This window comes from Pollicipes pollicipes, unplaced genomic scaffold (genome assembly GCF_011947565.3).
Source record: "Pollicipes pollicipes isolate AB1234 unplaced genomic scaffold, Ppol_2.1 Scaffold_7231;HRSCAF=8579_pilon_pilon_pilon, whole genome shotgun sequence".
Classification (NCBI taxonomy): Eukaryota; Metazoa; Arthropoda; class Thecostraca; order Pollicipedomorpha; family Pollicipedidae; genus Pollicipes; species Pollicipes pollicipes.
Window position 1 is genome coordinate 42,252,802 of NW_023597034.1, and position 26,250 is coordinate 42,279,051.

General features: G+C 46.2%; 1 protein-coding gene across 3 annotated transcripts in view; it reads left to right on the forward strand.

The window, feature by feature from the left end:
• LOC119109281 (receptor-type tyrosine-protein phosphatase mu) overlaps positions 1–26,250 on the forward strand; it is a 103,209-nt gene that overhangs the window by 31,343 nt on the left and 45,616 nt on the right. For 2 of the 3 annotated variants that reach the window (XM_037232874.1, XM_037232875.1), the window contains 8 exons: positions 3,458–3,588; positions 5,651–5,782; positions 14,509–14,646; positions 18,182–18,319; positions 20,865–21,071; positions 22,319–22,465; positions 22,839–22,906; positions 25,688–25,910. In XM_037232874.1, the coding sequence (XP_037088769.1) occupies positions 3,458–3,588; positions 5,651–5,782; positions 14,509–14,646; positions 18,182–18,319; positions 20,865–21,071; positions 22,319–22,465; positions 22,839–22,906; positions 25,688–25,910 (1,184 nt within the window). The remainder of the gene's footprint in view (positions 1–3,457; positions 3,589–5,650; positions 5,783–14,508; positions 14,647–18,181; positions 18,320–20,864; positions 21,072–22,318; positions 22,466–22,838; positions 22,907–25,687; positions 25,911–26,250) is intronic. The other variant, XM_037232876.1, reaches the window with a different exon arrangement.

Here is a 26,250-nt window from a genome sequence, read left to right on the forward strand (position 1 = left end):
CCATTGTAAATTAAGAGCGCCTGTGGTTTCTTCCATGCAGTTTTTCTACGCCTGATTTCTGCAGGTTATTGACCTCAAAATACCGAGTTGAGCCCACGGCAGCTCCTCATTTCTGTTATAGTTACAAGGTAAACATAACAATAAAACGAAGAAAGCCGTGCTACTTGTTAACAAGTAGGCTATATCCGGGGAGATTGATCGGGGGGGGGGGGATCACCATAAGATGGGCTTTTGTCAACCTTGTGTTCCCCTCGGCAAGGCTCTGTGTACGCCCCTGCCTGCACACAAAAGCAAATCAAGTCGTATAGTCGTAGGCAATGAAGTGTCCGTTGCGCCAACTCGTATCTAAGGCATACAGCTTCCCGGAGGCTATTTTTCTGCGATGGTGCGGTGTGAGGAAAGATAATTCTGAAAAAGGCACTGTTGCAGGTGTCCAACACATGTTTCATACACCACGTAGTGGTAACGCTGATCCAGAAGTACGCAACAAAGCAGCCATACGATCAGTTCGCAGCCAGTCATGTGGGAGACACCCGGATCAGGGCAGTTCCACACACGGCAGACAGGAGCAGTTCCCAGATAATTAACATATGACAGATGGGCGCTATTATGTGGCTTGATTCTCAAAAGGGAATCTCCAGTTTTGTGGCTTTTGTCACATTGTTTCTGGCAGTTTCAAGCCACCGAATTTGTTTCCGCCTAAAATGCTGCGACGAGCCTTAACTCTTGAAAGGCAGCCAGCGAAATGAAGGCGCATGAAAAATCTGTCGCACTGTGAGCCATCAATCCACTTCCAAAATTATCGCCAGCCTACATCCAAAAAGTGGGGGCCATACTGTATTTTGGAATCTACGCTGTGGAGGCAGATGATTTCTCAATGACCCAAAATGCCTACCCGCTCATAGAATTTCGCATCCCCAGGAAAGACAATGTTAAAATGAAAGAAAAATCTAAGGAAGCTGGATGGCCTTATTTGCCAAACGACAGAAGGATCGAATAGGCAGGATTGTGCACGAGTGAGAAACAGCTCTAAAGGTATATCTAGCACAACAGCCATGATGTTTGAAAAAAGAGCGATAACAACCTCCATCCCTATCCCCCCTCCCCTCCCGGTCATCGGGCTCCTTTTCCAGAAAAAGTTCCTCAAGTACATCCTGAGCTTGGCCCCCACTTTTTGAAACGTTCCTATGGCTATGAGATCGCACATACTGCGATCTTCCGTATCCATTTGTCTATTTGTCTTACAGCCTCTTAACAGATGCATGCCAAATCTCACCCCCAGCGCACGTGAGTCTCCTAGTCCGTGCGTCATTGCGGGGTAAGAATGACGGTAAATGGGCGTGCACGGCGTGGACACGTAGCAGAGAGGGGAGTCAATCAGCTCCCAAAAGTTCGGAAGAGGTACAGGTCATCGCAAAATTAGCAGTGCGTGCTATGGTCAGTAACAAGCGTGAGCATATTTGCTGAATCATCAGGGGTAAAAAGTACAATTGTACAAAACCATGCACATCGGATTTTGTCAACTTTCTACGAGGTGGCGAATGTCTTCGCTTCCTTCATCTTGGATAATTCGAGAAAAAAACTTGGCGCCGTCATTTGTGCCGCCTCACCCGTGTGTGTCTCTTGTTACCGGCCTCCAGCCTGAGTCAGTAGCCGCTCGGACATCAACATGAGTGGTGAAAAGCTAACATAGTACTCTGTCGGGAATTGGCCATTCGCTAAGACCAGGGTTGTAAGTCACCGGGGCGTTTGTAAGTCACAGCGTTTGCTTCGGTTGTAAGACACCGGGGCCGTCTGGGCTGTCCGAAGCTGAAGGGCTGGAATGAATTGTTGAGCAGAGGTGCGAGGAGGTGGACCCTCAGACAGCCCGCAGTCAAATAGGTGTGCAGTGAAACCCAGCGCCACTACTACAGTTGTGTCTCCGCGTTTCTACAGTGCGCTGTAGCTGTCGCGTGGCCAGGTGGTTTAGCACAGTGGGTGAACACAGAGGTAGATGGGTAAATGGATGACGGGGCGTGCGGTTCTTGGCCGTGACAATCCGTGTATTTTTAATTTAGACTTAGTATAATAGTAAAATAGCATTCATATTTTAGAAACGGCAGAATATAAAATGCGCCATCAGCATTGTCACGACTGCTTCATCTAAGATCCCATGATTTCTCTACGTGATCGTGACGCTTCAGATACTAGATGACGCCGATAAGCCACCGGGCCAAGCAGCTGCAGTCCGCATATAATTTTTACAGCATAATTAAAATAAAGGTGAGGTAGGTTCAATGGCTTCCGCTCATCTTATAAAACGCCAAAAGACAAGGGTCAATTGCATTCCACCACTCATGAACACCTCGAATTTTCTGCTGACGTCGATATCTGTAGACACTTCGGTCTTCATGGCACCTTTTGCTGATGTAATTTTGACACACTGAAGCCACGATCTTTCCAAAATTTACATGGATATAGTTCCTAGGCTGTTGTTCCGGTAAATCACACATTGCAGGGAACAACGGTGCGTCACCCATCAAATTATGGCTGCAAAATTTTTGGGATAAGGATGTCAGTTACGGTCGATCGGGTGCAGAATTGATGCCCTGGAGCTGATAGCTTTCGGGCGGCCGAATCCTATAGCATATGCCCCTTGAATGCGAGTACGAACAGCGATGCACTTTGGAGTCCATATTGCTGCTTTTGCCCATATCGCCGGCCATAACGCAAGCCGTTCGGAACAGACGGCTATATTATCCACCGCACTTAACCGCGAATCAAACGCAAATTTCCAAACTGACGGGATCATCAGTAGTTTGAACCGATTTTTATTATCGCTTGTATTGTTGAGATGTGTTGTCGTTTGTTTTTTATTGTCGTGTGTATTGTATTGTCGTTTTGTCGTTTGTATCGGCTGTCCCAGAGGCTTATGGCACCCCCGCTCTCGAAGAATGCGGGATGGTAGCCGCACGCTGATAGATGGAATAGCTGAACTTGAAATTTTCAAATTTAATCTTTTTTAACTAGTTTTGACATCCGTACGTTTTTGAATGTTCTTACGCATACATCTATAAAGCTCACGTGCTTCTTGCTCTTAACTTATTAAACATGAAAATGTTTTGCTGGTGACTGCACTGATACCAGCACCTTCATAGCTGTAGCACGTTGGATAAGATGACAGCAACTGCGCTTTCCGTCGTAGAAAACTGATGTCTATGGCTGTGTTTACATCATTGCCCGCACCGGAACATAAGCGACCAACTGTTTTGGTATTTCCGAGGTTTTCGAAGACACCTAGGCCGCGCGCGTGCACGCATGTCCTTGTCTGCATCACGACGTAAATCGTCTGGGGCGTATCTCGCCTAGGATGGGACAGGGCAACCAGTCATATTCTCTGTCCCGATAATGCCGGCGCGGAGACCACTGCATTGTAAACAGCATCATCATGACCTGTGTTATCGCCTCTGCGACCCAGGCAGCCGGTCTTGCTATCACCAAGCCCTGTATTGGATAAACCTGACGTGCAAGTGTCTGATGCCGGCGTGTACTGGCTGGCTTATCTAACCTACCGCATCTACCTATCTGCAACTCGACTCATTGTGAGAGGTAAGACGCCCGGCTGCCGGTGATCTGCCCTCCTTCCACGTCCTCGTCCTGCGCCCGGGCTGCCGGTGATCTATTCCCTTTCCCCGTCCTCGTCCGGTGCCCAGGCTGCCGGTGATCTGTTCCCTTTCCCAGTCCTCGTCCGGCGCCCGGGCTGCCGGTGATCTGTTCCCTTTCCCAGTCCTCGTCCGGCGCCCGGGCTGCCGATGATCTGTTCCCTTTCCCAGTCCTCGTCCGGCGCCCGGGCTGCCGGTGATCTGCTCTCTTTTCCCCGTCCTCGTCCGGTGCCCAGGCTGCCGGTGACCTGTTCCCTTTCCCAGTCCTCGTCCGGCGCCCGGGCTACCGGTGATCTGTTCCCTTTCCCCGTCCTTCTCCGGCGCCCGGGCTGCCTACGAACCCATGAGAATAGATTTGGCACCCAAAAGTTTCGAAAAACTGTCACACAAGTTGAAATTAATCTGCATGTAGAAAACAGGGTAGTGCTCAAAAGCGCAATGTTCTTAATCAACGTCGCTTGTGACCTGACCCGAGGTCAAGACCTTGTAGGAAAGTTAAACAGCAGAGGAATTCCTGTGTGCCTTTCCAGTGCCTTCAACCCTAACAAATATCAAACATATCGTTTAAAACGAGAACAGCTGTTTAAATGAGGTGCTACGGGAGCATTTTACGACACAAGTTTTCAACATAAAATGGAGACCAAAAGGGAACTCTGTGAGCTTGGTAACCGGTTGTAACTGCATGAAAAGGGACAAAAGTGGAGTCCAAAATTTAGTTCTGTGAGCGTAATAATTGGTGTAACTGCAGGAAAAGGGACAAACTTCCCTAAACACAAATCCCTCTCTCGCCCCTCCCCCCTCGGATGACGAATCGGCTGTACCTGGCGAAAACTAGGAAAGATAAACTCCCCACTCACTCCGACTGACCTTGGCCCCCATCAGGGCACACTCCATTGCTGCCGCCCTGCGACCAGAACCAAACTCTTCCTCGGCACTCTACACTACACCTCTAAAATAGCGGTGGCAGGTAGCTACAAAACGACACAGAGAACTATCCTAGCTGCAACGGTTGATTTCCACGGATCGCCATCGACTTCAGCGACACACACATAAAATGCGGTCTCCAATCGCTGAGACACTGACGGGTCGTGTCTCATGGAGATATGCGGTTTCACACTCTCCAGCTAACTACTGCCCTGTGGTCCCATTTCGCAGCCGTACATAAGACCATCTCATTGTCACACAATCGCTAGTTAACAGGATACGAAAGTCACGTGGTTGGAACATGTGCGATTGGAACCGAAGTATGTTACAAAACCCCATCTAGCACATATTCGGCAATGCGAACAGCAACGGCTGGAAATACTGCCAAAAGGCAATTAAGGCACTTACTAAGCCGTCGGTGGGATCGATCGAGTTGAGCTTACAGGCAACACGAGAAAACTCCAGCACAAGATTCCTGGCCGCGAACCTCTGCGGCAAGAACACGAAACAGAAACGTATTGTGGGTCCGGGAGACCGGACTGGCACCGTTCGGATCGATTACAACGTTAGGGAGCTTCGCCTGCCAATGCTGTAGCCTATGGTAGTGTACCAGCAAGATATACCTGCTGTCAAACCCTTCCGCTATAAAGCCCACTTTGGCACGCGTCAACACTGACCTCCATTACCTTAGGACCTTGTACTTTCCTCTTTTTAGATAAGCGAGACAAGGTCGCCCTCCATTACCTTAGGACCTTGTTATCGCTTCAATGGCGACTACGTAGGAGTTTAAACACCCAAGATAAGAATAGATGATACAGCATAACGGTGTTGTAAATTGTTTGCCGGACAAGTTGGACTCGAAGATGAATATAATCAACTCACTAATTGTGTGTTGGTGGTGATGCCGATGCTCTCCAGTGTAAAAGTGACTCGCCATAGCGCAATAGAATTGGAGAGATGGTCCTTGGAGCTTATCACAGCAGGGTTTTGTAATGATTTTGCTTGTTTGTGTTTTCGAAATACCACTCCATCTTGAAGTACAACGAGCTATGTGCTTATGTTCTCTCACCAGAGATCTTGTCCAGGTTGTCCGGCCAACTTCTTCGGTGACCAGTGCGACAAGAGATGCCCCCACTGTCTGCATGGCGGCCAGTGCCACGATGTGACCGGCCAGTGCGTCTGCCCTCCAGGTTTCACCGGACCAAGATGCGAAACAGGTACGCTCGTCCTCGATGTCCTATGGCCCCGAGCTGAGGCGTAACACCGGGTGTCTATGCTGTCTGGCTGTGATGTTGACCCGACGGTGGCCACCCAGATGATTGCCGCACCGATTCACCGACACCTTGTCTTCTGGGGCTCCGAAGGCCGCGGGTGATCGCCAGATATCGATCACTTGAAGTAAATGTTCCACCTTTGAAGGTATTCAAGCAAGCATCTGATATGATGAAATAAGCTCGCTATAACTTTTGATATCCGAAGTGGAAAAGACTGCTCTAGACAACACGATTTCTCTATTTAGTAAACATGCTCCTCGATACGTCATCGTTTGATAGCGTCTCATACCTTGCACAACATTCATTGAAAGACAGTTGACTGCCATGACATCTGAAGATCGAGCCCACGAACGCCATATATGAACGGTTCCACAATTATATTTTGCTTGGTATTGATCGCCGCATGACCAATGGGTTACAGGATTTTTTGACGTGGTTATGGCGTCCTGAATGCTTGGGTGAACTCGAAATAGTTTGCACGAAATAGTCAGCGCATTTTTACGGGCGCATAGCTCAGAAACCAGAGGGGCTTAGGGCCTAAGAAGGGCAGGGATGTGAACCGTACTAAATGATCTTCAATGTGGCTATTTCGGCTCAAAACCCATACAAGTGTGGAGCACTTCCCTTAGCAATGATCGTGGTGTGCGCTGGTATGGCTGAAAGAGATTAAACACGCTGGAAATATTTTGAAAATGCGTCAAAATTAAGGAGTATTCTCCCGATGTTTGGTCTTTTTCTAATAAATTAGGCCTTGCACTGAGAAAAAATACTCCCCAAAACCCTTCGTGCAGGGTTGGCCAAATCACCTCCCTCTACCGTTTTGTTTTAGGGAGTGATGTAAATACTTTTTAAGGAGGATCCTGGAGTTCTTCGACACCTAAGAAATTAAAAAAACGAAATCCTAGTGCATGGTCGGCGAAAGCGCGTCCCTACGCGGTGTCTGTTCAGGGAGCGGCATCATTACCATTTTAAGGGGTATAAAGGTATCTTATGACAATATGGTGGGTGTCTGTTTGACCTGCTAATGATACCCTGAGCTTGAGACACTCCGTGAATGGGATCACGTTTGTTCGCCTTGCATTCTCCACATGTGGTCAACCGACCGCCAGAACTGTACAGCTTGCGTGTGTTTTCATCAGACATACAATGTGAACGAATCAGAGAGTATTTTGAAAATGTAAAAAATCCGAAGCATAGACGATTAGTCATAACCTGGCGCACCTATCAAGCATCCGTTAACGAAACACATGGACCAGAGGCTCCAACTACAAGCCAGGTCAGGTTCGACATTTCGCATTACCCCTTCGGAACAGATCGGCCGGCACGTGACCCCCTTGACTTCACCAAACTGTCCGGCTTGAGCAAACCGGCCACGTCGACCACAGGGTCAGACAGCCTTCATCACAACCGAAAACTTGACAAAAGTAGCATCGCAACGAAGAATGACTCGATAAGAAAAAAACACTGAAAACTCAACAAGAATGGACTAAGGCGACCCGGTCAAATGAGCATCCAAGCTGCGAGGTCAGCTGGCAATTAAACAGACTGTTGGATAGGCTGTTGGAAAAAGATAGACTATTGGACGTCACCAAGCTCGTACAGACCACAACAGTTCTTTAACACTGTAGCTGAAAACATAATTCACCTGGTTCGACCAGCACGGGCCCTCAAGAAGGCACGAGCGGCCTCAACGGGGGCCTGCGAAAGTGTCAGTACATATCCATTACCCGCACTCTCAGCGCGGGTAAACCCATCTGGTATATCAGCCGCTTCCTGCACTTAACGAGCCTTTTCATCTTGATTCAACATGATAATTTCATATGCTTAAACACGCTTAATTCGGGCCATGTTCCCTCCACCTCCAGACCAAATTGGATGGCTTCAGCAGCTTTCAGGCATTTCAGGCTGGCGTCAGTGGTCCGTGGTTCTCAGCAGAACAGTCATCTGCGCCGTAAGGCAAGCGTGGGCGACATCAATCTTAGTAGTTGCTTGCAAGTCTTTGACGAATATTCTAAAATTGGAAACTAAAAATACTTACACTAAAAGGCACCTTTCAAAAAATGCAAAGATCTCAGGGCATACATCTGATACATCTGATTACGTACATCTGATTTACATACATCTAATTTCAGGGCATACATCCCCATACATCTGAGAGCTTAGCGGATCATTTGAAAACTTAGCAAATACAGTATGCCCTAAGTTTGGCACACATAACGATCAGGTTCGAATACTAACGTTGTGTAGGTGTCCAGGCAATTGGATGATTTTTTTGCAGGCTGGCTTCAAGTGTTTATGGATTTAGTACCAATCCAAACTGAGGTGCCGACATTTAAAACCCTGGATTCCAGAACGGTCTTGCATTGTGCCACAGATGGTCTTAGAAGCACAACTTGTTGTATTTTGAACTTAACTCATATGTAAGAAAATAAAGTTACATAATCCTGAATATGAACCATAGTCAAGACATTCACCTAAGTTAACAAAACCTAGTTGGATACAAAAACCTTCTTTAAACCAGAAACAGTATCAAAAATATAAAACAGGTACACTGTGTCGGCCTGCTTCCGAAACATTGTCATCATTTACTGACAATGAAAGTGAAGGAACTTGAGTTCAACATCAAATGTTTTAAATTGCTTGTGACTCATTGGAAAATCAAACCAATAAGTTGTGCGTGAATCCAACGTGTTCATAGCAATACTGATACATCAGTAACAGCTGTTTCCTGTTTGATTAGTAAGTTAGATTAGGTGAGGCAATGTGAGGTTAGATTAATTAGAGGGAGGTAAGATGAGATAATGTTAAATAATGTCACATTTCATCACTCACAAAACCTCTTTGTTTCATTTCCCAGTGACATCACAACTGATTTGAGAGATGTACTCCGGCTCACCACAGCTGAGCGGTGTGAATTGTTGCATCTCTTCATACTATTTGTATTTAATATTGTCAATAATTTTAAAGACTTTAAAGATGATACAAGTATATTTCCCCGACTGTGTGAACTAAGGAGCTAATCTTTAGTAAAAAATTAGCTGTGATCATACACCGTTATTACCACAGTCATTTCATTATAGAGGTAATATAATGTCCCTGCTCTTTGAACTATTAGCAGTGTTTTCTGCTGCAAAGAAGGCGTTATATGCGTCACAAACTTTTGTAGCTAAATAGAAGTAGCCAAGCCAATATTTGAATATCGTTAGATGTATAAACATGTTCACACACATATATATATATATATATATATATATATATATGTATATATATATGCGTATATATATATATATATGTATATATATACATATATATATATATATATATATATATATATGTATATATATATAAACATTAAAAAATCATTTTCTACACCTCAGTGACTAAGTGAAATAAAACAATGTTTCAAACTTGTATGGGGTTCTGAACTGAAATAGACAATTTAACCATCGAATAATTTCATGTAATATATCTGTGTGTTTCATATAATATATCTGATATCATATAACGAATCGTTTTTTTCGTATAATATAATAGTTGCTTTTTCCTAACAACTATTTTCCCTTTCGGTGCATCAATGGTCGGCGTAGCGGGCTTAAGACTGGTCGGCATATCGAGTCGCTCCAAACCTAAGGCGTCGCATGTACGGAGAAAGGCACGAACACTTTTGGTCAGCGACTGTATCACAGCCCTAAATGACACGTAACAAAGCCCATGTACTATCTCACTACATACTCAGGCAATACCAGTGTTGAAGAAAGAACTGTTACGAGGTTTAATCCTTCCCTAAAAATCTTCTCCGCCGCTTTGCTATCAGCTGTGCACTCTTTTTCATGCGACAAACTGCATCGCCTGAAGATGAGAATTGCTATGGTGTTTCACATATATGGCCTACGTTTATAACCAAGTGTCAGAAATAAAACTTCATGGCCCTCCATGATGCCCAAAACTCAAATTTTGCAATCCGCTCCCCGCTAATTTGTATTCCACGATCTAGAACCGCAGAAATGTAACACTGGATAACCTATGTTATGGCCTGGACTACATGGGTGACGGGTCAATGCCCGAGTAACGAGCCATGCTCAACGAGACTGATCAATCATTTCAAATTTTGTGCGCTGCGACTATTTCGTTGCATGACGACCTTGTTTTATACTTTCCATTCGTAAATATTCGAGTTTCAAGTTGATTCGGATCAACGATTGATTTCAAAATCCCATTCACCCTCCATCACCATTTGAGCAGCTTGCATATATTATAACCGCCCATATTTCTCCCCTAACCTGTTATGAGCATATTTAAGTACAGCACATCAAATGTTCCAGCCATGGACGTAAGACCTGATGGCCATATACCATAAACTCATAACAATAGACCTAGGCGTAAAATACTCGTTGCTTTTAGCCGCACCGTACCTTCATAATGTTCCGCACCTTAACGGAACGTGCAGGCCCAGTACCTCACTGCGGCGGCGGTGAGCCGCTCACTAGATTGTCGCTATTTTGATCACTGGGGCTGTCGCATGTCCGGCACAGGGGTGGCCCGTTTCCGGCAAAGCATCGGCCCGGTTTCCGGCACAGAAGGGGCCGCGTGTCGGAGACAGGAGCGGTCTTCGGGCACAGGAAAGCTTCGCGTGTCCGGCAGAGGACTGGCCGCATGCCGGCACATGACGGGCTGCGTGTCTAGTATAGGAGCAGCCGTCCACCCCTTGGGCTGCCGTGTTTCCGGCACAGGACAGGCTGCGTGTCTGAGACAGGAGAGGCTGCGTGTCTGACACAGGAGCGGCCGTTCAGCTCTGGAGCGGGCTTGTCCGTAGCAGTCCCGTTTCTGAGAATCGAGGTATTTTAGGAGCGCTGATTGGCGACTAACGGACGGCGCAGGCGGCGGGGCGACGCTGTTACATTTACAGAACCCTGCGTGATATTTTGTAGCTCAAAACACGTATAACTGCACAGTATTGTACTCATAATTAAAAAAGCACGACGCCTATACTATATTATGTACTACTCACTATATTCGCATCATTACCGGCGCAGGACTCGTACTTCCTAGCCGGGTCTCAGTGGATATAATTTAGAACAAAACTCGTGCAATATTGATATCACTAAAGACACCGTGAGAGAGCCATAGACTATGCGAACACCTCTATAACATTTATTAAGCACTATATACAATACAGTGACGATACCAAGGTGTTTTATCTCACGTCTGTCAACTGGGTAGTTCACTAAATCTGCGGTGCGGTGGGCAGTATGCGGGGCCTACGTCAGCGATGCTCGTCTCTTCCCCAACGCCGCTTTTCCTCTCGGCGGCAGGAAGCCCTGGATAAATCCTTGACATGTGTCGCTCCAAAATCCTCCATTGACCTCTAAGGCCACAGTTGGGTCCCCACAAACAGCGAGCCTCCTAGACCGGCGAGGCTTTACAACGCTATTACCAGGGATTCCCTAAATAGTAAATACTTAAAGCAGGCGAACAATGCCTAAAAAAGCCGACGATTAGCTACGTATTTCAATCTGGTGAACTTCTTACGTCACAAACACAGCCAAAGGTGGTCTACAGCTTTGCAATGAACCCGATTCACAGCCGCGACACGAACATTCCGAGCCATCGGTCTTAAATGGATGGTGATTTAAAACGTTGCGCAGCAAACTAATCGCGTTCGTCGTAAGGTGCTGAGGCCAGCCACAACTTCTGCGACGAGTTATAAGCCGAGTTATTTGGTATTTTATACTATTAGTACGTAAAGTGAATGTTGGCTGAAAAATCTGTAAAAAAACACGGATCTGAGGGTCATTGGAAAAGCATGGTGTCACCACCTTTCTGTGGCTGATATGGGGTAGTTTGTGGTATATTTCTGGCACCTGCTATATTCTATCCTAATTGGAGCTACCATGTTTGGCAACCCTTTTGAAACTCAACTTGCTCATACAGTGAAACGTCATTGTTTCGACATGTGCTCTACTATAGCTTACATTAGCGAGTAAAAAGCAAAACTAAACATTGATTGTCGTCTAAGTGTGAACGTGTGTTGTAGTACGGTTCGATCTGTTGTAGTTTGCTGCTATGTTTGCAAAGCTCTAACCAAATAGTTCGCAAAATTTTTCATTTTTTTGTCACCGGTCATATCCTGTAAATCGGCAATTTTTTACGCCTGATCAAAACCTCAAAATTCGAAGTCTGTCGTGGTGGTGAAAAAACTCCAAAGGCAAGTTGTCAAGGTCAAAGGGAAGGTGGGGGGGGGGGGGGGGGGGGGCGGTTAGAGCCGTACCGCGTCATCCGGGGTATATTATAATACAGTGTTAGCTGCTAGACGCCCATCCATTGCAACTTCGGCGGTTCAGGGAAGTTTCACACATTTGTATAGTGTTTTTAACTGAAAAAGTCGTCTCGAAGATTAATCGGTGCAGTTCACAGCCTTCCTCCCCTTAAGATCTAAGCCCCTCCAGTTTCCAAGCTGCACACCCGTGGAGACGCCCAGACTGTTCCGTGCAGACTATTCCAAGGTCACTCATGAATTCAGAACGCCATAATAACGGGACTCAAATCGTGTCCTTTCATTGGTCGTGCGGCGATCAAGGCAAATAAGGACATAATTGTTGAGTCGTTCATATTTTTCGTTTGGGAGCATAATCTTCAGATATCATGGCCCTCAATTGACTCTTAATCAGTGTTGTGCCAGGTACGATGACGCCATCAAACATTAACGTATTGAGTAGCATATTTACTAAATCGAGAAGTTGTGTTATCTTGAGCAGTCTTTTCCGTTAAAAAATACATGAATATTTATAAGCGAGCTTATTTCATCACATTTGGCGCTTCTTTAATATCTTTAAATTTTGAACACGCTTTTTAAGGTAAAATAACTGGATAGCGCCATTGTGCCGCTGCATCAGCTCCAGCCTAGGCTCTGAAAACATCAGAGTCAAAGTCGAAATCCATGGTTAAATTTAAAGTTAAACAAAAGAGTAGCGCCGCAACGCCACCCTTTCGGACAGATACTGAAAAATTTTTACATTGGACTGGTTGAATATTTCGAAATTTGACTTGGATGTTATAGTTACTGTGGTATTGGTTTGATATCTCAGCTGGAATCGACTACAAGCTTTCTAAAAATGTCTATACCTATACCTATGCCTATACATTTCTAATAATGCATATATAAATAATCTATACAGATCAATTTTATGCAGTGGCAGTGCTGCGTTACCCTGTTCTTTGACCTTGAATTTTACCTTACGTTTTGCTTTAACGCCGGTGTTTTTGGATGCCAAGGATGGAGTCGACAACGGGCTTTCTAATGACGCCTTTGTTGTGGACATCCGTGCCATACAGCGGCAATGCAACACTACCACCTCCTTCGACCCTGATAATTTGTTTTTCGAGCGCTCGTACCACCGCAACGGACCTTAAAGTTTGACGTTTTGATATCCCAGGCTAGAATCGAACATGGGTTTTCTAATGTTGCCTCACCTATACAGATCGTTGCCACAAAGTGGCAGTGCGATGCTACCCCTGTCCTTTGATAACGAGTTTGACCTTCAGTCTTGACTTCGACTCTGACGCTTTTGGAAATCCACGCTGAATTCGACAACGTGATTAATTTTACACAGTGGCAATGCGACGCTTTCTCGTGCTTTGACCTTGAAAATGTGTTTTTGGAGCTTTTTTACAACTACATTGGACTTTGAAGCTTACCGTTTTGATATCCCACGATGGAACTGATAACTGGCTTCCAGATCATATCATTTTTAAAAACATCAGTGTCATACAGCGGTGGTGCGTTTTGCTTGCGTGTTTAGTTGACCTCTGGAGGTCAGTTTATTGCAGGTAGAGGAGAATGAGCCTGAATTTATTATCAGCGGGCTGCATTTGACCTAAACACTCATTTTAAGCGGAGTCAGGTACTCGACGCTGGATTCGAATACGAATACGTCGTTGACTTACCAGACGTCAAAAGAAAGGGAGGCAAATTCCGCCATGATATTAGTCACTTTCTTAAGAATTCAAGCGCGTAGTTGGACAAAATTTGTGTGGGAAAGACAATGCGACATGATTTTTAACTAGATGTCACTGTGGCCACAGCTGCACTAAAGAGACGTAGTGTGGTAATTTTAAAATATGTGTGTAGAGTTCCGATGCTTTTAGCTTTGGCCTTTTGCGTACTTTGTTGTCTAATTTTGGCCCGAGTTTCAAAGTGAACCGCACAGCGTATTTCTGCAGAGGCATGTAGAGCGAGGTAGGCATTGCTTTCGATGTTTGTTTGGTGTATACGTTCGACCAAGTTTTTGCATCTGGTGTTTAAGATTGTGTTGTTTGGCCTGTTTCAGCTGCCTTCGACTCAAAGAAAGGTAGCAGCTGTCTATATTCCTGGTCGTATCAAAGCCAACCACCAGTGATTCTTGACTGTGGCCGATAGACAACAAAACTCAAACAATTTAAAGATCATGACAACCACCAAGCACAGAAATAATATTTTTGAGCCGATTTAGTGCGCGTACCTATTTTTGACCGAACTGTTCGAAAGTGACCAGGTGCGTTTTGAAAGCTATACTGTTCAAAAATAACCAGGAGCGTTGTGAAAATTACACTTTTCCAAAAAGACTAGGAGCGTTGTGAAAGCTATGTGTGTGCGGGGTTGCCATGATGACGAAAGCCTCTTCTATCACCAGGTTGTGGCAGGGCACATTTCGGTCGCACATGCTTGTCGTCCTGCCATAGCAACAGCTGCAGGAGGCGTCTCCTCTGCGTGCCAGACCCGTACGGCTGCTCCTGTGCACCAGGCTGGAGCGGGACCTTCTGCCACAGAGGTGGGTGGCCCTTGTCCTGCTCATCACATGCGCCTCGAGTGATCGCATCAGGTAACGACTGCTTTTTTTACTGCCTCGGGCAAAACGATTTGGATAGGCAGATGCAGTCATTGACGCTCCTGATCACCATTAACATATCAGTACTTTTATAGTCACGATAACACTAGCGTTATCGAATGTCGCCACGCAAGGACCTCGCGGGGCTCTTTTAGGCGCTGCACAGCCTCGCGGTGTCGTGCAGCGCCTAACCCCGGTTACCCCGCCTACTTAGCCCCGCCTACGCCAGCCGCCTGATCACGTCGCCAGCACCAATGGCCCGGTTTGGCCTGGGGTCTTTAGGTGCGAGCCTCTATCGGTTCCGGGTTCTCTAAGGTGCTGGACCTGATAAAGGGAGTGTTCCACACTTGTTTGGGCGTTTTGAGTTGAATTGTTCATCCTGAAGATCATTCAGTGCAGTTCACAGCCGTACGCTTCATCGGATCTAAACCACTCTAATTTCTGGGCTACACGTCCGGGAAGCTGTGCTGACTATCACATGCAGGCTATCTCATGGTAGCACAGACAACCACGACGCTATAATGACGTCATTCTGATCTTGATTGGTCAAGCGGCGATCAATGCCAAACAAAATGTCATTGTCGAGTCGTTCATACGTGGCGTTCGTGAGCCCAATTTTCAAATATGTCGGCCGTCAATTACTCATCAATCAATGTTGGTAAGGGTGCGATGACGCAATAAAAAATGACGTCTCGAGGAACATATTTACCAAAGAGAGAAATCACGCTGTCTAGAGCAGTCTTTACCACTCGACAGCATACCAATAGTTATCATCATGTCTGGTGCTTGCTTCAACAGTATACCAATAGTTCTAAGTGAATTCATTTCATCATATCTGGTGCTTGCTTCAAAATCTTCGAATGCGGAACATTTCCTTTCATTGCCGGTCTGGACCCGCTGGTCAAGGGTCCGGTCGCTGTTCCCGATGCGTTTAAGGATATGACAGTTCCTTGAATGCACTGAAGGCGGTGACCTTTCCAGAAAGCCAGGTGTAGCCACCTGTGAACTGAGGGTGAGCTCCGGGTCCCAGCTCCGCGTAGCTTGATCCAAGTGACTTAGCCCACCGATAAGTTATTTCTTTGTTTTGCTTAGAGAGATGCCGTATGGCGTTTTTATTGCTGTGGCATCTGTGTTGTATATTGTGAACTGCTGTAGCTTTGGGTTGATCGAGCGGACATCTCCCGCTAGATATCCTGCGAATCGGAGTCTCGTGATGTTACTAGGTGGGACGCAGTACATGTCATCTTATTGTTTTCTATCAACAGTGAGCGCATCAAAGATATCTATCGTGGCTGTTGAAGTTTAGGCATACTTGGCTAAACACTAGCGTAAAGGACTGTGAGGTCAAATGCCCCTTAATTCGTCATCAGTTTAGTGAAGTTTGAACTTTTCGTTTGTAAACATGCTCTGTTTGACAAAATTAGTGTTATGTAGAAAACAGCAGGTAATCGTCCTGTTAAACATGCTTAAAAAACGGAAGTGCACAATAAAACAGGCTTGAAGTCGTCACAAAATACGCGCGAAGGCTTTAACATTTGAATCAACTTTTACACGGGAAAATGTAAGTTTAAAAACCCGCTGACAATACTTTTTTGGAGGGATTTCCTCATCCGCTTCCAAACGTGCAGTCGCAACCACGTGGAAATACAGTGATGGCTCGCTAAGGAGGAACTAACCCCAATTTGTGTACTCCCGAGGGATATAGGGGAAAACGTTCCCCGCGTGGAGCAATTGGCGTATTTGTGCAAGATGTTTAGCGCCCACATATCGTAGGAGCGTGATTTTTAAAACTTTATCTCCTGAAGGGAATGCTCCATATTTGAAGATGTTGAAACAAGCATCAGATATGACAAAAGAAGCTCACTTATGACTACTGGCATACGTTTAAGTGCAAAATACTGCTCCAGACGACACAATTTCTTTGTTTACTGAATAGGCTCCTCAATACGTCATTGTCTGATCATGTCATCGTACCTTGCACGACATTAATTGAAGGCCAGCTAACGTTCGTATATCTGGAAATCCTGCTCACGAACGCCAAACGTGAATGACTCGACAATTATTTTTATCTTAGCCTTGATTGCAGCGTGGCTAATGGAATGGCATGATTTGAAAGACATCATTATGGCGCCATGAACGCCTGAGTTACCTTGAAATAGTCTCCCCGAAATAGTCTGCACATCTTTGCGGGCGCGTAGCTCAGAAACTGGAGAGGCTTAGGCCTTAAGAAGGACAGGGCTGTGAACTGCACCAATTACCGATTACTGATTGCCGATTACCGATTACCAAAACCCGATGGCTGTTCGATTTCCCTGAAATGTTCTACATTTCTAAGACGAAAGTTCCCTAATATATTTAGAAGAGGGGAACGGAGAGACAAAAACAAAAGGTGATGGTTTATATTTGATCCGCGATAGTTTAGTAACCAAGTTTAGTAACATAGTTTAGTAAGCAAGTTTAGTAACCACCTTCGCTGCAACTGGCGCAGATCGATAGCTAAATGATCGCAAATCGAGATGTCAGTAGTTTTTTTTTCTAAAGATCCCGAGTTTATAGGCGTACCCAGAATGCAAACAAAGGGAGGATAACAAAAAGTCCTCAGACTGGTTTTCCATTGAGCTCATGGAAGAAATATGCGATGGTGTGTTGTTATGACATCATAAAGATGGTATAATCTTAAAAGCACGTATAGACGGTGCCAGTGGAGTGAAAAGGGAAGCGAAATTAGTAGAAGACAATGACTACTGGCCGTAATGTTAATATTCCTTCTAGATAAATTGCAGGGCTGATATAGCGGGTGTGAACATGTGGTATAGGAATGTGCAGGTTTCAGAAGGAGGGGAGTATGGACGAGTGACTTATGCGTGGTCTATTGAAATGGCCGGCGATCGCTGACTGCCGATCAGCGATCGCCGATCGCTGACAATAAGCGCCAGGCAGCGCACATCATCCAGTAGGGATCCCCATCTTAGCAGCATCGCCAAATTTCACTGGAGCCCTTCTCGAAACCGGATCTTGGATGTGCCCCCACGTGTGCCACGAGATCTAAGTTTTGGCACAAGACGTGCAAAAAAATGCCTAGGAAAAGTAAGCAAATTCTAACGACTTGGTCCAAACCATTTTGGAGAAACCAGCAACAGATAAAACCGAAGAGGCGATCGAATGCCCCTCCCCATCTTAAATAACAGGGCGGGGACAAAACGGGTGGTGATAGCGAGTGCAGCATTAAACATTCATGTGTCCTGAACTGAATACGGCTCTTTTTTATAGAAAACTTGGGTCTAGATAAACTCAGTCAATGGCCAACCGGCAAGCACACAACGTGATATATTATAATATCACTATTGAATACACGTTGATAGTGCACGGTGAAAGGAAAGCGAAAACCACCGCCAGCGACGGATTTTTCCCATAACCATCGGTATTCATCACGGGTACCAATCAACATGCTTGGTTGCCGACCTTCTTTCTTTTTCAGGCTGTACACGAGAACGGTATGGCCCGGACTGTGAGTTCTCGTGCGGCAAGTGCAAATTCGGGTCATGCGACAGGTTCACGGGACAATGTGACGACGGATGCGCTGACAGCAACGACCTGCCTCCTCTTTGTCAACAATGTAAGCTTGCGTCACGCGTGTGTAAGCTGTGTAAGCTGTGTAAGCGTCACGTATGTAAGCTCACACACGCACTCTGATGTGATCCAGCTGCAATGCCTTGCAGTTTTCTGACGGTACACTGCGTAAGTTTGAATCCTGTTGCCGATGAAACAGGGCGTTTATACCGACATGCTCCAATGCCCATATAACTTAACACACAAGGAATTATAAAATAAATACCAGCTGCTGGAAGCCGGTACTTGTGATCTGAACATTGAAGTTATTGACGTTGGGTATACGCGGCAGATTTGCCTGGCAATGATTTCAGCAAGCAACACCTATGCTATAACAGTGGAATCACGTGCAGGTCTAATTGGCCCTCACATAACCCGGCCGGGGGGAAGTTGACTTCTTCCCTACGGTTTTTCGGCCACGGGCCACAAATATACGCTTGCAGCAGCACAACATTTTTAGCAGCCCTTCGTCTATCAATTTGGCATTCTTTGTGGAAACTTGACGTTTTAATCTACCAAGATCAGTGACCTTAGTCAGGTCAGTCAGATCAAGCTCTAAATGACGTTTATCACACACAGGTCTTGTGGATCATTTGCGTTGTTCAACCCGGACATTGTAATAGAACATGATAGTACCTACACTTCGTATATTTCAAATTTTTGCAAAAGGTGAGAACAGCGATCTAAAATCACGCCAATATTCACTATTGTTTCGTAGCTAATGCAAAGTTGAGCGCAATGTGTGGTTTTGGTGCTTTTATATGAGGTAAACAGTACTAACTCACGTGCACCACAATTACATGACTACAGAGCACATGGTCTTGGCCTAGGTCATGACCTTCCTGTATGAGTACCTTCCGCAAAACCATGCTGAGCTCAAAATAAACAGTTTCATTAGGTAGTTTTAGACACAGAGTTCAGATACCCTACTAAGAACATGTTGTGATTCCATTCTAACGCATATTGCGGTCACAATAGGTCACGCGGTCGTCAAAAGGTTGCAAGGTCATATAACGTCATCCAAGGTCAATGATCTATGTTGCGGGTAATGGGGAGGCTATGCGAACGATTGCGATGCGTGTAACAATCTTTTTATCGTTCTGTGAACCTGATGACGCATGATTATATGTACCAACGCACTTGCTCTCTGTTTGTTACAAATGTAATGCTAAGCGCCGAACGGACTATGCATAATGTAAACAACAGCGATGCGATTTTGAGTACCTGTAAATGTGCTGCAAACTTTTTCTGGCCACAGAATAGTATTGTGCTGTTTACAGAGACCCGGTTAGCACTATTTTTTCATTTGCATGGTCTATAGATTTGACCCAATTTGGCCTGAGATAACCTCCAGATCAGCCCATAATAGCAATGTTGTGTCTGAGCTAATTTTGTCCTACAGCTGCATCTAATGAAATAAACTCGGTCAGGAGCACATCGTGAACAAGTATCGTTCTTGTAGGTTACTGGTAGACCAATGTTTGACGGTGACCTGATCTGACCTAACTCTTGCAGGGGAAAAAAGTGGTCGGAATAGACTTAACGCGTATTTCCGTGCCTTCAATATCCATCTCGGCGTGTTAACATAGGCTTATCTGCATTTATCCGAACGACCGTTTTTGACCTTTTGTAAGCTCTGCCGACCCCACATCTGGGCTAAGGTCAAACATTTTGAACGCATTCTTCACAATTTGACGAGACCCTCACAACGGTGTCTTTGTTTTTCTCATACGGTGTTGGGAAGCTGGGAAGATCCCGGGGGGGGGGGGGGGGGGAAGTCGACACTCCGGTCGCGCCCGGCTGTCTCAGACCCCCGGCCCGGCGCACGTCAGGTTTTTCCGGAAGAGCTAAGTTTACATTATGTATCCTCGTGCTGTGAAAACTTCAAGCACCTGGCCGTAACGGCTTCGTGATCAATAACCACTTCCTCAATGCAATATGGGTAGCATCTTTTGGTAAAAGTGGCAATTAGAATTTTGTTTTCTCAAAAAATAACATTCAACAACAGGAGGATTCACAAGAGTATATTTCTCGCCTATAGCCTGATTTGACCTGCCAAAGTCACTCCCTATTTCAGTCCTACCTTTTTGTTCCAAAGTGTGATGAGAGGTTTCCAAAGCCATTTCCACGCGACTCTAGCTTGTTAAGTTTTTAGATCTTGCGTCCTCTGAAGGCAACTCGCAGAGCTCCGGTGAAAAAACGTTATTACGTTGCGTTACGTTACGTACGTTATTATTACGTTACGAAGACAAATTAAGATGCTTCTTGAGCGCGGATGGATATCAACTTTGCTCACCTATCACTTACTGCAGGCAAGATGTCATAATGTGTACACATCTTTTGATAGCGGCGACAGATTGTACAACGCTGACATTGCGGCCCCCACCATAGCCAGAGTTGTCCGGACGGGTGCAGGTTCGTTGCGGTCGTTCGGACTGACCGTCACAGGCTGTCCTGCAGATCGCCTGCGCAGTGTGCCGGCACGTACGCATGAAACGGGCGTGACCGGGCCGTGACCGGGCGCTGACTGACGACCCTCTTCCCCCCGGTAGTGTTTCCGTGGTTCCGTGACCCGCCCCAGCTGGTGGAGGTGGGCTATAATCGCCTGGTCATCACCCACGCGCCGTGGAGTTCAGAGTATGACAACGGCTTCGGCCACGGCCCGTACCGCTACGCGGCCGAGTACCGGCGAGCAGACACCGGCGGCAGCTGGGTGTCGTCACGGGATGGTCCTGTCGTCGGCGGCCGTGATCCCGACGGTATGTGGTGTCGGAGCGTAACCGGGCTGGTGTCATCCCTTCCCACTCCGTGTCAGCTGACCGTCGAGCGTAACCGGGCTGGTGTCATCCCTTCCCACTCCGTGTCAGCTGACCGTCGAGCGTAACCGGGCTGGTGTCATCCCTTCCCACTACGTGTCAGCTGACCGTCGAGCGTAACCGGGCTGGTGTCATCACTTCCCACTCCGTGTCAGCTGACCGTCGAGCGTAGCCGGGATGGTGTCATCCCTTCCCACTCCGTGTCAGCTGACCTTCGAGCGTAGCCGGGCTGGTGTCATCCCTTCCCACTCCGTGTCAGCTGACCGTCGAGCGTAAACGGGCTGGTGTCATCACTTCCCACTCCGTGTCAGCTGACTGTCGAGCGTAACCGGGCTGGTGTCAGCCGTTCCCACTCCGTATCAGCTGACTGTCGAGCGTAATCGGGCTGGTGTTAGCCCCTCCCACTCCGTGTCAGCTGACTGTCGAGCGTAACCGGGCTGGTGTTAGCCCTTCCCACTCCGTGTCAGCTGATTGTCCACTGTCGACTTGGACGTCAAGGAAGTTAAGTGGCAGTTTGATCAGCTGTGGTCCACATCTGTATGCATGCAACAGCGCTCCTAGCGAATGGTATGATAATAGGAACGACTAATGTTATAATTTACTGTGCAATTGTTGCAAACAGAAGCCACTTAAAACAAAGTAAGTGTACTATGCGAATTCAAATGCCCATACGGAGGCTACTGGCTTCCAAACTCAGCACTCCTTGGAATGGGTGCTACTCTATCGCGCCAGCTGATTGTGCACGTGCAGGGGAGGGCGACACACCAGCATATGGGTGAAACTCGAAGCTATAAATCCCTTTCTTTTGACTTAACACGCGCCCGAGTTGCCGGTTGAATACGTTGCGCTCAGGTGGGGGTCGATTTGACACCCCACTGAGATATAAAAAACTAAGACAGCTGGAGACACCAAAGTCACAGTGTGGATGGGCATGTACGTGGACTTACTTGTGTCAAAATTTGAGGCTCCTAGTTCATGACCTTGTGGTCAGACAGCTCTTAGTTTGGAAACTGCAGAGGGTGGGGGAAGGGGGCGGTTTGCATCGATCTCCTACCACTCTGCCATGAAAGACGATGAATCAGGGCGAGGGTCAGTGAATTGAGTGTCTTTCATTTGCTTGAAGCCGATGCTGACTGCTACCTAATGAGGGCTATATTTTAAACCAAACGTATGATCATTTGCTGTTCCAGGACCCCAAACTATTCGCTTCGAAATCCGAAACTTAGAAGCAAGCACAAAGTATTTCGCCAGAATCATCATCACTGATACCACCCTGGGACGTTCGGCAACTAACGAATCGAAAGTTCCATACGTCCCCGCTACCACAGACTGTGCTGGTAAGGGCGTTCCGACTTACTGCCGGCTGGATGCAACTGCTCGTCAACATGAACGAACGCAATGCTTGCCAAACACGAAAGCACGCTTTAGGAGCCATTGTTTGAATGCTATCACGAAAACATTCTAGTAATCGTCGTTTAACTGTTATTTGATGCTGCATTCTGTTGGCTGCCAAAGCTTGCTACCTACCAAAGCTTTGTTAGCTGGCTCCCTTTTAAAACAATCTGCAGCACATGCGTGCATGTGAAATATTGTTCCGTGATAACATGGTGATGCATGATATGACAAATAGGAGGCCAATATTGAATCTGAGCGCTAATAATTTCCTTTGCGTGATGGCCTTCATGACTGACAGGCTCGTGTCGTCCACAGAACCGGGAGAAGCTAGCGACATTCTTATTGTCGACCTGACGGCCGTGTCCGTCTCCGTCGTCGTCCAGGTGATTGTCTATGGATGCATCGTTTGCCTCGATATCCCTATTTCATTTCCCCCCTCCCCCCCAGACACACGCACACCGCACACCGCACACACCTGAAATAGCACCATAATTGGAACAATGTGTTTTTAGACCGAAAATTATGGAAGACACTGTCAGATTTCAGCGCGGGTTTTGGTGGCCGGTTGAGTATCATCCACTTGGATGAGGATCGATTGGACCGCTGGGATCTCCGAAACTAGGAAAGCTAGAGGCACCAAAAACGCACGGTTGGTTAATTTGCATGTGGAATCGCTTGCCAAATTCACAGGGTGGGTTAATTTTTAAGTGAAATCAGCTGTTTCAAGCTTTAATATTCCAAAGTCACGACCTTCGGGACAAATCAGGTCAAGCAGGGAAAACTCCAGATTGGTGCTCAAAGTCTCCCAGACATTCTCACACAACCACCGTGAACCCAGATACCTGTTCTAAGCAAAAGGTCATTGGCGTCCATTAAGGGTCAGGTCACCCTGTCTAGCCATTGAAGGCTCAATGTTACAAAAACCGCAATATTGCTGTTAGTTTTTCATTCAAACCAGCTTTCAGGATTACGCCAGATGTTATTTTCCTGACAACAAAATGCTAGCGGTGTCATTTTAGGTCAGTGACCTAATCTGACCTTTGAGAAGCCTTTGGAGCATGTTTGTTGCGGTCCTTGTCATTAATAGATTCTACTTTAGCATTAAAAACTACCCCATAAAGCAAGCATTCAAGTAAAAAAGCAGTCAAGTTTGACCTTGGTCTGACCTTTACACCTGACGCTAGGCCAATGGAATTTGTTGCAGTTCCAAATTCAGTTCGTGTATTGCCTACGAATTCAGTTCGTGTATCGCCTAAGAAACTATCTCGGATGTGAATGGCTTCGTCCAACACTCCGTTGTCCCACCAGGTTGAACGGTTCCCTAGGAATGTCCTTCCCTGATAGTCCTTGTCCTGATAGTCCCTGATGTCCTTCCTTCGGCGTCCACTTTCGCCTTGCTCATTAAAATACCTGCATTGCCTTAATCTCTCTGAACACCGAAAGTAGGATGCAGCAGGAGTCTAACATGCGGAAAGTGTGGTAAACAGAGGCATTGGGCGGAGGTTCTCAAACTTCCCTCTGGCTAACTCTGCTTCGTGAGAACTATGGACACCAACACGGCTTAATCGATCAATTCCCGCGTCTTTTTATATTGCCTGCAGTACTGGGAGACCTATAGAACAAACACCATAAGGTCAAGGGAAAGGCAGCACATATTCGAAACTATCAGGTTATGTACGCCGGCCAGTGCCAACGGAAACACACGACGTTCAATTCATCCCCAAACGCCTCCCATTGATTTGGGATCATTAGCAAAATTAAGGATGAGGCTCTCCTTGGTCCGCCTTCAAATACGTTAGCTGACTTTCATTTCAACGGCATAGGAACCATATGAACAAACTGAGTTGAGAGAGAAGAAAGAGAGAGAGAGAGGGAGAGGGAGAGAAAGATAGACAGAGAGAAAGAGAGAGAGAGGATAGAGATCGAGTATGATCGAGATCGAGAGAGAGAGAGAGAGAGAGAGAGAGAGAGAGAGAGAGAGAGAGAAGAGAGAGAGAGAGAGAAAGAGAGAGAGAGAGAAGAGAGAGAGAGAAGAGAGAGAGAGAGAGAGATAGATAGAAGAGAGAGAAAGAGAGAGAGAGAAGAGAGAGGAGAGAAGAGAGAGAGAGAGGAGAGAGAGAGAGAGAGAGAGAGAGAGACAGCAGACAGACAGACAGACAGACAGACAGACGGACAGGCGGACCGACAGACAGACAAGAAGGGGGAACATAGGGAGGAAGAGGGGAGAGAGGGAGAAAAGGAGATGCCTCCTCTCTCTCTCTCTCTCTCTCTCTCTCTCTCTCTCTCTCTCTCTCCTCTCTCTCTCTCTCTCTCCTCTCTCTCTCTCTCTCTCTCTCTCTCCCTTTTTTCATGGTGTATTTTAGATGCGTTATATAGTGTTAAACACTTTTGCGAAGCTGAGATAAAAGATAGTGGTTCTTGTTTGCAAGGGGTTTTGAACTGAATTAGCCATATTGAAAATCTTTCGATGTAGCTAAGGGCCACTCCCTTTTTAACACCGATTCCCTCTGGTTCCTCAGCTTAAAAGCCGCAAAGATGTGAAAGAGCATTTCAAGGTCACCTTGGCATTTATGACGGCAAATTAACGTCATTCAAATCCTGGCATTCCGTAACCGTGCGGCGATCAAGGCCGGGAATCGTTCGTAAGCACGATCTCCAGATATAGCGGTCGTCAATTGGTTCTCAATCACTGTTGTGCAAGGTACGAGGACGTAGTCGAACCTTGACGCATTGAGGAGCATAGTCGCTTGACAGAGAGTTGTGCTGTGTAGAGCAGTCTTCTCTAATAAAAAGCATACCAATAGTTATACGTGAGCTTGTTTCATTATGTACGATGCTGGCTTTATTATCTTCAAATATCATGCACTGTCTGTCAATGAGATTGTGTATTTAGATAAGACAGCAGTAATAGCCTAATTTCGAGGAATAAGTCTGTGACTACTGTCTTATCTTTATGAATCATGATCCTCGCAAATGCACTCAGCAACTTGCGTGATATGAGATTAAGTATTCCGTACATTAAGGAAGACAATTGAAGACGTATCAATAGTGACCATACTGAGTTGAGTTTACTCATAAGTGCAACCTGAGTGTGGCGTGGTTCGCTTGATTGCCGTATCTGGCAAGTACGTAACGCACACCTGCGTCCCTCACGTATCTTTCAGTCGATCGCGAATGACGAGACAGCCTGCCCGTACCGGTTGAACGTCACGCTCCAATCGGCATCGCAGAGTGCGGCAGTCCCAGTCCATCAACTTGTCGAGCCAGGCGGGCGCGCGGAGTTCAACAACCTCACTCCGTACTCACGTTACACCGTGCAGGTGGTGGCGGCGAATCGGAAAGGTGCAGGTGCCGTGTCAACGAAGACTTTCCAGACCAATGAAACAGGTAAAACAGGTTATAGGAACTGTGTGGCTTGTTTGACGTACTTGTAGTTGCTTGGCACGTTCTACAAACTGAGAGGTCAGAGCTGTTCTCAGACCGACAAAGAGGTCATCACTCGAAATTTATGACTATGTTCTTGCATCGATCGCAAACGTGAAAATGCCGAAGATTGGGTTACCAAATATTTCAACGCCTGTAGTTCTTTTAACTTAAAAAGAGTATCTTCATAATTACATTTCGTTGCTTATACTCCCTAGCAAACTGGCTGCAGACTTTCAAGATATCAGAGATTGATTGGTAACGCGTGAAAAGGACGCGTAATGTAATTTTTATAACTGACAAC